Source organism: Nicotiana attenuata, chromosome 7 (genome assembly GCF_001879085.1).
Source record: "Nicotiana attenuata strain UT chromosome 7, NIATTr2, whole genome shotgun sequence".
In the NCBI taxonomy this organism is placed as follows: Eukaryota; Viridiplantae; Streptophyta; class Magnoliopsida; order Solanales; family Solanaceae; genus Nicotiana; species Nicotiana attenuata.
Genome location: NC_031995.1, coordinates 106261799 through 106277456, shown reverse-complemented (window position 1 = coordinate 106277456; position 15658 = coordinate 106261799). Strand labels below are relative to the sequence as shown.

The window sequence follows — 15658 nt, the reverse complement described above, 5'->3', positions numbered from 1 at the left end:
GTTATCTACATAATGGAGAAGAGTAGTGGGAGTTATATTTGATTAGTGGACATCCATATAAATATGTATTTCATAACACTCCCCCTTGGATGTCCATAGATAATGTGCCTCGTTAAAACCTTACTAAGAAAAAACCATGGAGGAAAAAATCTTAGTGAAGGAAAAAGAGTACACATATCTTGTAATACACATTACTTGCTGCCTCATTAAAAACTTTGCCAGGAAAACCCAGTGGGATAAAACCTTAGCTAAGGGAAAGAGTACAGCGCGTATTTGCCTCCCCCTGATAAAAATATCACTTTATTTCTCGGAGACGCCGAATTCCAAGCTTGTATAACAACTTCTCTAATATTGAGATCGGCAATGCCTTCGTGAATCATTCCGCCAAATTATCACTTAAAGGAATTTCTTGAACATCTATTTCATCATTCTGTTGAAGATAGTGTCTGACAAAGAACTTTGATAAAATATATGATTTATTCAGTCTCCTTCAATATTCTTCTTTCAATTGAGATAAGCAAACATCAGCTTCTTCATTATTATTGGAATCTTCTCTTCAAAGTCAAGTCACACGTCTGTTGTGTGTTGAGCCCCTTGCTTTATCAGTTGCTTATCTTGGCATGACTTGAATAAGTATCAACAATTAACTGTCTTGTAATATGATAATATGGCAGTACTCTCACATGCAAATAGAATGTTTGAAGAACGAACTTCAGAAATGCCTGCATTTGCATAACCAACAAAATCTTAGCGATATTTGTTAGAATAAACAAATCTAAATCAAGTATTCCTTTTGAAATATAATACTAATTGTATTCCAATATCTCCACATTGCAATAAAACTATATCTTGCTAGCATGTTGTTATACTCATGGTTCTAGCCAGATATATTAGTGCACCAATTGCACTAGACACAAAAATAAATCATGTACGCCATGATCGCTTTAATCTACATAAGGATATGCCGAAGATTTATTTAATAAATTTCTTGGGAACCTTAATATGCTTCAGAACAATTTAAATCATTCAAGGATTTTCATTATATGCATATCAAATGTATTGTCAGACCCCCCACAGGAGAACATTTCTCCTAATACCAGGATATTTCCGAAAATTTTGTGCCACAAGTCGTCTTTATGTCTATCAACTTGATTTTTCATTTCACTTTCAGGTGTGGGGAATATCCGTCCAACTTCACATTTTTCAGGTGAAGTCAATTTCATTGCATATTTTTCATTTGGCCAATCATTTATCTGTCCAAATTCCATGACAGATTTGAGCTCAAGATCCTCGTCAATATTAATAATATTGAGCGCTACATTATATTAACAACATCGTCAACGATCATTTTACATCGGTTCCATCATCGCATAATAAAGATATAACTTATCGAGATCTCATTATTTTCAGGTACCTGAGCCTCTCCCATGAGGTCTAATAAAATGTTATGTCGTGGTGCTCTTATAAAGTACTTGCCTCCTTATTATGACCATCTTGAACATTTTCTCCTCTCCTTCTTCAAGGAGTTTTATCTTTGGAACCGATTAGTCTATTACGTTTCAAGAGTTCCATAGACTATGTCCATCATGGACTTTATTCTATTTGGAGCATTAGTAGCTGAAATATGACATTTAGTTTGGGTCAGCAAATGCGCATGGAAATATTTTGCAAATGAATTATCACTTGAACTTCAAGTTCATATTTTCTTGTACGAGGATCTAATGTACTCATAATAATTCATTCCATGTATTACTTTTTTTTCAGCTGCTCATTTTCTCCCCCTAATGTTGGGATCACCAACACATATCCCCAACCTTCATTGAGACCAATCTTTGTGCATTGTGGTGGCACAATTAAATCATATAGTACATCCATATTTCTAGATGAAAATATTTGGTTCCTGACCCTGAACCAATTGTGATGGGGAGAATTTATCATAACTTGTTGGCTAGATGCGTACAAGTGCTGTTGTATATTAAATAATATACTTAATACAAAATTTCTATTTGGAGTTTTGTTCTTATAACCAATGGTTTAGCTATAATTGGAGGCATACAATTTCTGCTAAACCAACTTGGATTTAAACCAGCATTATCAAGATAAATTATCATAATATATATTCTGGAACTGTGCTCTAATAATTTGAGCAAACTACCTTGCAAAAACCAAAGTGCAAGTTGATAACAAACGCACATGTGACCATACAATAGATGCATCTATTAAAATTATATAATAGTAAACGATCCACATGGCAGGTTATTAGGCCCATACATATATATCACCGTTTATTCGTTCCAGATATCAAGGGATTCAATCCCAACCTTAACTGGTATATCATGAGAAAAAAAACATCACAAGAGAATTCTTAAAGAATCTTCTATTTCTTTAATATATGCCAATGTGAATTCTCAATCAATTTTCACATCATAATTGAACCAGGATGGTCAACCGGTCATGCCAACTAATATTTGTTTCAATAAACCTCTAGTTTACTTGTGGCATGTGATTCCATCATGATGCTTATACATCTGTAGTACAAATAGAAGAAAAATCAGGTAACTTTTTATATTTACCCGGTATGATTATAGTAATATGAAGATATTCAATCTTCTTTTCATTTATAGTCTCAATATGCCAACCATTTTGGCTAATATATTTGAAACTCAAAAATTCCGTTTGAGACTTACTACAATATCAATGTCATGAACAATTTCATTCATCCGGGTAGTAACAAATTAGCTCTTCCGGAGCTCTTAATTGATTTTGTACTACAATATCTTTTGTCACACCATCCATATGGTGAATGTCTCCTTCACGGAGAAAATCATATCATAATAATTGTCATGGTCAAAATCATCATAAGCAAAATCATTTCTTGCTTTACTTTTGCCTTTAATAACTTTTTATAAGGCATGTCAAATTATTTTTTGGCGTACCACATGTACGCGACCAATGACATATTCATGTAATCACACACTAATATTCATTATCTCTCTTTCTCTCAAACCTCCCTTAGAGGTGAGTTGTGGTGTGTATCCAATCATGCATTGCACGTCTTTATTCATTACTTTTATTACATATTGTTATATTCACCTTCAGGAATGAATATGCATTCTCAATGCACAAGTCACATTCTCTTCAAAGAATGGAGTATAATTATCGCGACGTGCTTTATAAATTTTTCATACCAATTTGATGGTAAATATTTCCTTCACCTATTGAAGGATTACTTCGAGAACCCTTATTGTTCTCATTTTTACAATTACCATAATGATGACTATTATTATTTGATCAATGGCACGCCCATGTTCATTGGTCAACCACTTGTCTTCATTTACTTATTATGCATTGCTACCACATTCACTTCAAGAATGGTGCAAATCAAGTGGGACAAGATTCAAGCTTTTCCATGAAAAATACATTATTTTTCTTTAGTCATCACTATGTCATCCATATGGTGCATTGGAACTCAAACCCAATGCCTGACCCATATAAAGACATGTTAGGCCATAATGAGTTGGGACTCGAACCCAACTTTTACAATCATGGATCATCAGGACTCAAAACCCGATATCTTACCCTCATGGTGCGTTGGGACTTGAACCCACCGTCTTATCCTTAATTAATGGCATAATATGCCAAAGTAGACTCACCCTTGAGACTTTCATGGTATACTACTTTTACTAGTAATAAAAGTAAACTCATATATGTGTTACACAATAAGTATCTATTTACTGGTAATAAAGGAATCAAAGTTCTTCAAATCACTTTGCAAAAGCTGGCGTAGCTCCTTAATTTATATACATCTTTGGTCTCTGGTTTAGTATGTAACATTTAGCTGCATCATTATATGCTTCTGATTCTCATATAACATCTAACCTGAACATTAGGTGAAAGAGATTAGACTAAACTTACAATAAATATTAGAAAGAAAAACATGGAGTAGAAATTAATTTACATCTAAGTATTTTTAACTTTACAAAGTAATACTTAGTATTGGAAACTTTTTCGGCAAATAAAGAACTTTTGAGAAAAACTAACAAGAAAATGAATTAATTAAAAAAAAAAATTAGAAAACGTATCTTAGCATTATATGCCTTTTCACGATGTACTAGTCTCCTCAACCTTGATATTCCTTTTATTATATTTCATACCATTATTTGAAATTGCTAAATGGAAAAGAAAAACTCATCTCTTCTAGAGGAATATCGGGCACAGCAGACATATGCTTTTTCTGATGTAAGACAATTTTGTAGATGTAATAACTCAATTGGATAGAGACTCGTGCTAATAACGTGTTACGATACTTAGCTCAAAGTAACAATATAGAACAATAAAATAGACAACAATGTAGAGAGGAAGAGAGGAGAGAATCTTATTTCTTCTATGTATTCAAGTGTATACAATGTGATGCCCAAACCCTCTATTTATAGGATGATATAGGTAATACAAAGGGACTCCATAAACATGGTATTAACTATTGAGAACATGAGGGAAGATCATGGAGGTGTGGGAGTTACATCCATAATGGTAAGAAGTAGTGGGGGTTATTTACATAATGGAGAAGAGTAGTGGGAGTTATATTTGATTAGTGGACATCCATATAAATATGTATTTCATAACAAATGCATATAATTTTAAACTCTTCAAGATATTATATTTTCATCTTCTACTTCATTCAATTCTTTTAGTTGAAGCAACTTTGAATTTTAGCGCACACAGAAAAAAAAAATATAAATTACGATACAGTATTAAATTCAAGAATTGATAATTTTTATAAAATAGTGTGATCAAAAGTTATATTCCATGTTATTTTAAAGTGTTACATTTAAACAACAATTTTATCTCAAACGTCGAGTGCAACTGATCAAGAGTCTGATATTTGAAATGCAGGCCTATTGGGCACAGATTTTTCTACTTCCACAAAAGATAACAAAACTGATTGTGACTGCTCGTAGAACATGCCTTTGGACCGGAAGTAATGAACCTTCAAGAAGACCACTGGTTGCTTGGGACAAGATATGTATGCCTCTTTCAGCTGGAGGTCTGAATGTAATTGATGTGGCTAATTGGAACAAAGCTGCTTTATGTAAACTTCTTTGGGCAATTAATGGAAAAAAAGGATAATCTTTGGATCCAACGGATACACAACTATTATATAAAAGGGAATGACATACTGACTATGCAAACTCCTAAACAGGCCTACTGGCTAGTTAGGAAAATATTTGACATTAGGGTTTGGCTAACTCAAAGGGACCCCTCTACTGATCTGAACAAGTACTGCACAAAACAGAAGTTTAGCATTACGAAGCTATATGTTGCAACAATGCCCCAGTATCCTAAGTGTCATTGGAAAAGGATTACAATTGATTTAAAAGCATTACCAGGGCATCAATTCATGTTGTGGTTGGCAATGCATAAGAAGCTAGCTACAGTGGATAGGTTAAGGAAGTGGGGGCTATCAATAGCAAGTGATTGTGTGCTGTGTGAGAAAGATACCGAGGAGACAATGGAGCATCTATTTTTTTAATGTGACTACTCCAGAAATATGTGGGCAACATTGTTAAAATGGCTGGGAGAAAGACACCAAATAGGTAGCTGGAATGCTGAGATTGAATGGTTAGAAAGAAGAAGTTCATGCAGAGTTCGAGCTCCCATGCTAAGATTCCTGTTTGCAGCTGTAATTTACCATGTCTGGACACTCCGCTGCGCGACACGAAGTTCCTTACCTTAGCTGGATCTCGCTGGTGCCACCTAAACGGTAGGTAGGCGGCGGATGTGTGACGTTTGGAGTTGTTCGTGCACCTGTCCCCAATGGAAGAATGAGTGATCTGTTCCCCTGCGGATCATGGCCTTACCACTCGGTCCCCGATGGCCAGCGGGGGATTCGGTATAGCAGCTCAGGCTCGTTTGCGCTGCGCGTTCCCGCTGGACTGGACACATGTTAGCTGTAGGAAGTATGGTTCCGAAAGTGACTTCGGTTCGCCAGTTCAGGCTCAACTCCTCGCGAAGATTTCAAGGGAAGATGATAGCAAGCCTTTAGAGGGTGAAGAATATTATCCTAGAGCTACATATACGAGGGCAGAATAAATCCAAATGGCATAAAGAGTTAAAAAGATTGAGCAACTATCCTACTTAGACATGTATAGATACATAAAGAGATAGATAGTAGAGAAGTTGTAGTAGAGAGAAAGGGATTGTTAAGTATGTGTTTTGTTTTAGTCTAGCTCAAGAGTTCAAATGAGCCACTGAGTTGTAAATATTATACTTGGTTAAATGAAAATTTTTGACAGTTTGACCAAAAAAAGACAATATTTTTATTTAGGGTAGGGGTGGGAGTGGGTTGGTGGGAGTGGGGGCAGGGGTTGGGGTTGGGATGGGTAGGGGTGGGGTGTGGGCGTGGGTTGGTGGGATGAGAAATAGGGTGGCAAAAATTGAAAATGAGTTTTGGAAAATATTTTCCCTTATCTTATTTTCCTTCAATTAGAGGAAAATGAATTCATGGGAAAAATATTTTCAAAAATATTTAAGGGAATCAAACATGAAAAATTTCCTTCTACCAAATACCCCCTTAATAGAAAAAATTCAAAAAAGTAACCCCTATACTGTGTGTAAAAACAAAATATAAAATATATTTAAAGTAACATAAAACTAAAACTACAACACCGTGTAAATTATCAAATGTGACCTCACAAAACCCCTGTCTCTATCAATTGAATCAAAATTTTGCAGTTATTTTCTCTTTCTTTTTCCTGGTTCTCCAGACAAAAATTGAGTAAACAAAAAAAATTATCGAACTCAAAATACCGTTTCATATGCAACATTCGGCGTTGTTGTTGTGGATCTATCTGACATCATTCTTCTCTACCCAAATCTTCAACTTTCACCATTATCTTTGATTTGTTCCCCAAAGTGTACTGTTAGTAAAGCCACTGTTTCGCAGATTTACTCTGAACAAACACTCAAAATTTTGTTTTAGTTAGTAGTCGCCGGAAAATGAGGAGGAGGAACTCGGATTTCCGGCGGCCGGTAAGGCGGCGATTCTCCAATGTGTTCTGGTTAACTGTGTGTGGATTGGCTATATTGCTGCTCATCATTTTGCTCAGCAGAGAAACTCGCGATTCATCGTCTAGATTGGTTTATACTAAGGTAATATTCATTGTTATAGCATTTATAAATTGCTGTTTTTTTTCTTCTGTTTTTAAGCTAAGAAATCCCCTTTTTCCCGTGGAATACTTACATGAGTTTGTGTCGGTTATGGAATTTTGAGCTTTCGGTTGCTCAGTTTTCCATTTAGAGTTCTCAATATTTTGTTTTACATCCTAATTTATATGGATTTTGATTTGTGATCCAAATAGCTCTTTGTTTCAATGTGATCTCTTAGGTGGGCATACAACCAATTCACCAGATCTAGTTATTATATTGTACCATTATTAGGTGTAATTGTCATTGCAATACTTGGTAAATGATGGTTATATTGGCTTAAGAATTGGCTATATAGCAACTAAGGCGGCATGTTGATCTACTGAAACAACAAGGAAAAGCTGGAAATATTGTGAAACTTCTTATGGAAAATGAATTTACCTCTATATCCAAAAATTACTTTATGCTGGTTGGTTTATTTTTGTTTTGTTTTAAAATGTAAAGTATTAAGTTTTTATTTCTTCCAAAGGTATATTCCTAGTGAATTTGAATTAATTTTTTCTTATCGAAGAGCACACAATTCTGTCAGGATATGTATCAACGTCCCCCCACCCCACCCCCAAAAGTCCCTTATCATTGGTGTTTTAGTGCCTGACAACGAATTAGGAGTAGTAGATAATTTTTGTCAACTTTTCTATTTCCTATTACCCTTTGATATTATTATCGTGGGACGAAGTGTCAAGAAGTACTTTTGCGCTATATTATGATTTCATTGATTAATCAAAGAATCATGACTACATTTAGCCTTTTAGGGTGAGTTTGTAAACCAATTTGGCGTTATTTCAGTTACCATGAGACTTAGGTATTGATTTTGGAAAAAGCTGTAACGCCGAAAGATATCGTATGTGGTATGGGTAGTGTTTAAAAATATTTGACTTCTTTGAGGCTTCGAACTGACATATTTGTCTTTCTAGAGTTTTGGCTATCATGAAGGACTCTTGGTACTGATGGATAAAAGCAAATTTGGTCAAAGGACCAAGTAAAGAAAAAAGAAGAGGGATTATTCTTGTGTAAGACATTAGCGTACCATAAAGGTCTTACCAAATTAATGCCCTCAGCCTCAACTAAATCTGCTTCAAAGATGAGTAAGATGACAAACAAAGAGAAATAAGTTAAACATCCTACTTTAGGACATGGAAGATTATAGCATTATTTAGTCTCTTTCTACCAAATTGAACCTTTTGGGAACATTGAGATGTCCAAACGTGTTGGCTAGTTCCTAAATTGAAAATACCATATTGTACTCCCCCACTTCTTGAAGAATTAAATGAAACCGATAGTTGTCCAATTAATATATAATTAATTGCGGCTTTCACATTTTCTTAATTTAGCATTAAACAATACGATACAGTTTGATTTTTATTTAAGTGGTTCCTTTATCAAGCCGTGATAATCAAAGACATACGAATTACGAAGTAGCTTGATTTGAGAAGCTTCTTAGTAAAAGCGTAAATATTCCTAATCGTGAGAAGAAAGTTAGAAAAACAAAAAGAGAATGTGTGTTGACAATATCTGGGAATGTTTTTGGAATTTACTGATTCTATGGCGACTTCTTTTTGCAAAATTTTTTTCTACACGCGTGGACCTTTGTCCAGAAATTTATGATACTTCTTCGTCCTTTCTTTTCTCTGACCTCCCCAATCTTACTTTTATGAACTTAAAGCTTTTCATTCAACTATAGATATTTATCCATTTGGAGCAACGGTTAAGTTGTCTCTCAGGTTCGAGCCGTGGAATCATCTGCAGATGCTTGCATTAGAGTAGGCTATCTACATCATACCCCCTTGGGGTGCGGTCCTTCCCCAGACCTCGCATGAACGCGGGATGCTTTGTGCACCGAGCTACCCCTTTGTAGTGTTTTTTTATTGCCAACATACTTGTGAAATTTTACTGGGTTGTTGTTGTTGTAACATTCTTTGCTGCATTGTTTCTAGGCCAAAATGGTATCTGCTTAACGGAAAACAGAGTGGAAAAGGAAAAAAAGTTGTTGGTGATGCTAGAAACTTGAATACGTTCCCCGTTAATGATTAGTATTTTAAAATGTGAAAAATGCACAACGACGCCAAAATCTTGTGGAGCTTCAAGTACAAGAGAGCGACTAAAGAGCAGCTTTAGTGAAAAAACACAAACAAGGGGGAAAAAAGAAGAAATATATATGTTGCGCAAGAAAAACAATTGTCTACCAAAACAACACACAAAGGAATTGGAAAAACTACAATAAGTGACATATAACAACAACTACGCCTCAGTCTCAGACAAGTTGGAGTTGGCTATATGAATTTTCACTTCATCATTCAAGCTTAATTCATGTCATTATCATACTAAATAAAAAAAAAGTAAAAAAATGTACATAAATAATAGTAATAATAATAACAATAGTAGAAGTTCTCTAACAAGAAGTGAAGTATATGAAGTAATGATCATGTCAATGAAGTTCAAAAACCATTTTAGATCTGTTTCCAGATGCAATACAATGCAATTTTAAGTTTCTGTCGAACTTAGTGTTTAGGTTTCCTATACTAAATTTGTAATTCTTAGTCTTAATCACTAACTTATTCGTTTATGATGTTCATATAGCATTTGATATAACACTTTGCCAGGTGTGCTCATTGTTTGATGCCGCCTTATTTAAGACAGGCCCATGGTCTTTACTTTAGGGCTTAAATGCATCTCAAATGAGCACAACTATACTATTAATGCTTATTCCTGAGATTCTGTCCCTCTACTCATATGAGAATGAAAAAAATTGTGGAAATCTGAACAAAACACCATAGATTGTGTGCCATTTAGAGATTAGTGATAATTCCAATGCCGATGAGAGATTAATTCTTACGACGTTCTGCCCGATCTGAATAATACTGTGCTGTAACTTGTGTGTAGTAGTGCATTGATTAAACAATAGGAATTGGGTGCTGGATTCCTTATTTACCTACCAAGACAGTTACATATCTTTGGAGGAAGGATTTAGTAGCTCATTAGCTGAAGCCTGTTGCAATAGAGATTTTTTAACTTATTTAATAGCTGCAATTTGTTATTCCCTCTGTCAGACAGTCTCTTGTGAGCTTATGGAGAAATCTGAATGTGTCCTCTTATTCATTTCTTTGCAGAGGCCATATAGACATGATAGAACTGGGGATGGTCTCAACATCACTGAAGAAATGCTGAGGCCGGAATCAATGGCAAGACAACTTAATGATCAGATTTCTCTCGCTAAGGCAATTGTCGTAATTGCAAAAGAAAGCAACAACCTTCAATTTGCATGGGAACTAAGCGCTCAAATCCGCAACTCACAGATGCTTCTTTCTAATGCTGCATCAAGAAGAAGTCCCTTGACGAACAGAGAATCAGAAAATGCAATTCGAGATATGGCACTTCTGCTTTACCAAGCCCAGCAATTTCACTATGACAGTGCAACCATGTTTATGAGACTGAAAGCTAAAATCCAAAGCCTTGAAGAACAGATGAACTCCTTCAGTGAGAAGAGTTCAAAATATGGACAAATAGCTGCTGAAGAAGTCCCTAAAAGTCTGTACTGCCTTGGTGTCCGGTTAACAGCTGAATGGTTCAGAAGTTCAAATTTGCAGAGAAAACTCAAGGAAGAAAAGCAAGTAGCTGCCAAACTTGTGGACACCGGTCTGTATCATTTCTGTGTATTTTCTGACAACATCCTTGCAACTTCAGTTGTGGTGAATTCAACAGCTATGAATTCCAAGAATCCTGATATGGTCGTCTTCCACCTTGTAACTGACGAGGTGAACTATGCTGCAATGAAGGCATGGTTCACCATGAACAGTTTCCGAGGAGTGACTGTTGATGTACAAAAGTTTGAAGACTTTAGTTGGTTAAATGCTTCATATGTACCTGTTCTCAAACAACTTCAAGACTCTGACACCCAGAACTACTACTTCTCTGGCAACCATGATAACAGCCGAACTCCGATCAAGTTCAGAAACCCTAAATATCTATCTATGCTTAACCATCTGAGGTTCTATATTCCAGAAGTTTTTCCTGCACTGAAGAAGGTTGTATTTCTTGATGATGATGTTGTAGTGCAGAAGGATCTTTCAGCTCTGTTCTCCATAGACATGAATGGCAATGTAAATGGTGCTGTGGAGACTTGCATGGAGACATTTCATAGATATCACAAGTACCTAAATTATTCTCACCCACTTATACGCCAACATTTTGATCCTGATGCATGTGGGTGGGCCTTCGGGATGAATGTTTTCGATTTGGTTGAGTGGCGAAAAAGGAATGTTACTGGCATATATCATTACTGGCAGGAAAAGAACGTCGACCGCACTTTGTGGAAGCTTGGCACTTTACCACCTGGACTGCTGACCTTCTATGGATTAACAGAGGCTTTGAATCCTTCATGGCATGTCTTAGGTTTGGGTTACACGAATGTCGATCCCAAATTGATAGAAAAGGGCGCTGTGCTGCATTACAATGGTAACTCAAAACCCTGGTTGAAGATTGGTATTGAAAAATACAAACCTCTTTGGGAAAAATATGTTGATTATGGTCATCCTTTATTACAACTATGCAACTTTCACTAAGTTGGCATTATTGATTTATCGTAGTTCTAATAGAAGTGGTGCTCATTGATAAATTTATCGTTCTGGAAATCCGTAAGGGATTCTGTGAGATCGGAAGGTTTTAACTATTGTAATCTCTGTATTTAAACAGTTTTCCAGTTTATTGTAGTATAGACTTAAAGCATCAAGGCATCAAAATTGTCATCTTCTCTTGTTATATGATTCTATTAGTCATAATGGATATAATTCTGTGCTGTTGTATGATCTGGCCTGCTGGGCTATTAGCATTTTAGTTTTGATCAAGTGGACTAGTGCTGCTCTTTAGAAGATGTTTTCTCATTCATCCAATCACCTTAGTTTTTCCACATAAAAAGAAGTAAGAAAAGAACAAGAAGAACTATTACGGGAGAAGTGCACGGTTAGCCACTATTTAAAGATGCCTTTACTCTTTATCCACGGTTTAGGATGTATTTACTTTTTAGCCAGTGCTTAATAATCATTTACCCGCCCGGACAAAAATACCCCTGTGTTAGATATGTGTGCTGTGTAAATATTAAGGACATGGTGTCCTTAACTTCATGAATTCTGTGTAAATATTAAGGACTACTTGTCCTTAGTTTTTGAACTTGTAACTCTAAGTTTAGGACTGCCCGTCCTTAACTTTTGAACTTGTAACTCTAAGTTCAGGACTACATGTCCTTAACTTTTGAACTTGGAACTCGAAGCAAGACCACCTGTCCTTAATTTCTGTGCTTGTAACTCTAAGTTAAGGACTACTTGTCCTTAATTTATGTGCTTGTAGCTCTAAGTTAAGGACTACTTGTCCTTAATTTCTGTGCTTGTAACTCTAAGTTAAGGACCAAGTGTCCTTAATTTTTGAACTTCCAACTCTAAGTTCAGGACCAAGTGTCCTTAACTTATGAGCTTGTTAATGTAAGTTGAGGACTAGCTGTCCTTAATTTATGAGCTTGTAAGTCTAAGTTAAGGACTACTTGTCCTTAGTTTTTGAACTTGTAACTCTAAGTTTAGGACTACATGTCCTTAACTTTTGAACTTGTAACTCTAAGTTCAGGACTACATGTCCTTAACTTTTGAACTTGGAACTCGAATTTCAGGACCACCTGTCCTTAATTTCTGTGCTTGTAACTCTAAGTTAAGGACCAAGTGTCCTTAATTTTTGAACTTCCAACTCTAAGTTCAGGACCAAGTGTCCTTAACTTTTGAGCTTGTTACTGTAAGTTCAGGACTAGTTGTCCTTAATTTATAAGCTTGTAAGTCTAAGTTAAGCACTAGTTGTCCTTAGTTTTTGAGCTTGTAACTCTATGTTTAGGACTACATGTCCTTAACTTTTGAACTTGTAACTCTAAGTTCAGGACTACATGTCCTTATTTTTTGAACTTGGAACTCTAAGTTCTGGACTACCCGTGAATTCCTCAGAAAAGTTCATTTTCTCTTTCATGAAATATCTTCTGAAAGACATTCATAGTGTTTTTTCGAGGCACAAACACATGAATTAAAAGATACTTTATACAGAAGGAACCAATAAGTTATAATGCATTTAAGGATGTAAACTTAGAATAGCTTGGCTGAAGGGCGAGTTTAAGATCAGAGACATAGCCATGTGTTACTGAGAGAAAAAATGCACAGAAGAGATTGAGAGAGAAACACACATAGCCAGCCACTTCTGTACAGAGAGAAGCGAGGGTTTGGGAAGAAAAAAAATGGAAGAAAGGGTAAAAATGTCTTTTCATATTAATTTTAATAGAGTAGTAGCTATTTTTGCTCAACATTAGTATTGCCGGATAAAAAATAAATACCACCTTAAATAGTGGCTACCCCACGCCATTTTCACAACTATTACCCGATTATGGAAAACAAATCCGCAACCTTTTGCCATGCAAGAAAAGGGTAAAATCTAATTTATAAACATATCAGGAACCTGCTATAAGGGGTGTTAATGGATATCTAAAAATCGAATAAATCGGCTGAACCGTACTGTACCGAACCGATTTTCAGGTTTCTTTTAATAAAATCGTAGATTTTTATATAACTCTATAACCGTAACGATAATTAGAATAGATTTTTTATTTTATGAAAAAAAATCAAAAAAAATCGAACCATACCGAATAAATTTATATGTAGAAAGTATATTTATATATTAAGTTTAAAAATAATAAAGCATTAAAAAAATTTGGGCCTTGAATTTATAAAAATGTTACAAGCCAACGAATAATTAAACTCAAAAATCCTAATTTTCAAACCTATTGTGCTACTCCTATTGAAACTAAATAATTTTCAGCATATTCACTAGCAAGACACAAGGTATTCTAGCGATTATGAGTAGCAAAATGCAATGTATTGAATATGTTTCATTTCGTATGATTTAAATTTATCTTTTTGAATATTTAAAGTTTCATAGACTTTATTCTTGAGCCCCAGATTGGTAAATATCTTTTTATTCGTGTGATTTATATTTTCTTTGTCTTTACTTAGTTTCTCTTACATTGCCGTAGAATAGTTGATGAATCTATACTTTGGGCATCTTTCATGTTTTCTTAATTTATTACCCTTTAAACAGTAAAAATATCTAAAGAGTTTTGCGAAGTTCTATAAAAGTACGCATGCTATTGCATTATACTTTCTTTCTTTTTTTTTGGTTTTTCACCCAGTGTCCGGTACCCACATGGGGGCCTGACTAAATTCGAATTCGTGCCGGGAAGTCCCACATTAGGGGTAAAGCGCTCCCTAACAAAGGTGACTCCATATCCAGGGACTCGAACCTGAGACCTCTAGTTAAGTCCCACATTGTATTCTACTTCTACCGGTGACTTTTACATGACATTTAAAAAAATATCAAAAATTAATCGAACCGTACTGATAATCGGCTTAATGTATGTATATTTTGATATATATCGCCTCACATTTGGTTCATGTCTCGAAGATTTGAGATGTATAATATGATTATTTGTGCTCATTTGTGGTATTTCTATATATAGGAATCATTCGGATGCAATTTGGAACGTGGGGTGAATTGGAGCGAAATTGGTAAGAAAAGGCTAAAAGTGAAATTTGAGGGCCACAACCAGCGTGGGGCGCTGGCTGTGGTGCAATTTACAGAAGCAAAATATTTTTGGGCGCCATGGCCAGCGCCCCATGCTGCCCTGGACGCTCGGAACGTGAAGTTATCCTGTTTCGACTAGGACTCGGTCATTTTAACCCCAAGACGCCCCCAACTGATATAAAAGCCAACCTAAACCTATTTTGAAGGGGGGAACGTGACTTCGAGAGGAGAACAAAAGCGCCAAACACTCGGAAACACGGATTTGATCAATTCTTCCATCCCTTTTCTAGTACTCATTGATTTTATGTTTGAAAACCTTATTTTTTATGATTGTATGAACATGAGTGGCTAAGAACCCTATTGTTCTAGGGTCATGGGTGAAACATGAATGTTGATGTTTGAAGTTTAATTTGACGAAGTTGATTTTATCATATTGGGTTGTTTATTTAATTCTGTTTTTAATTATTTTGCTGAGTAGCTAACAGTGAAATACTATCTACGAATCTAGAGTTGAACTCGAAAGTGGGAACTCTAGATTGCATATAGAATTAAATAGAGCAAGTTCTTGAACCTGGGCATCGGGGAACGGATTTGCAATTAGGATAGACATATACCTAATTGCCTTGCTTGGTTGAAATACAGGAATTGTAAATGCATTCTTGTTAATCTTAATTCCATAGACATATATGCATTAAGTTAGCTTGAATAGGCGAGTAAGAACTCGACATATTCTTATGAGTAACATCAACCCTGTCAATCAACAATCCAGATAGATCAATTAGTCATTTTAAGCAAAGAACGCAACACAAATGTTAGCTAACCTGTGACGCTGGATTATCCTCTCCTACTGATTGTT

At 35.5% G+C, this 15658-nt stretch overlaps 1 protein-coding gene across 1 annotated transcript; it reads left to right on the top strand.

The window, feature by feature from the left end:
- On the top strand, positions 6669-12005 carry LOC109229644 (probable galacturonosyltransferase 10). Its single transcript, XM_019395163.1, has 2 exons — positions 6669-7149; positions 10311-12005. Exons 1-2 carry the CDS (start codon positions 6997-6999, stop codon positions 11760-11762), a joined length of 1605 nt encoding a protein of 534 aa, XP_019250708.1. The 5' UTR covers positions 6669-6996; the 3' UTR covers positions 11763-12005.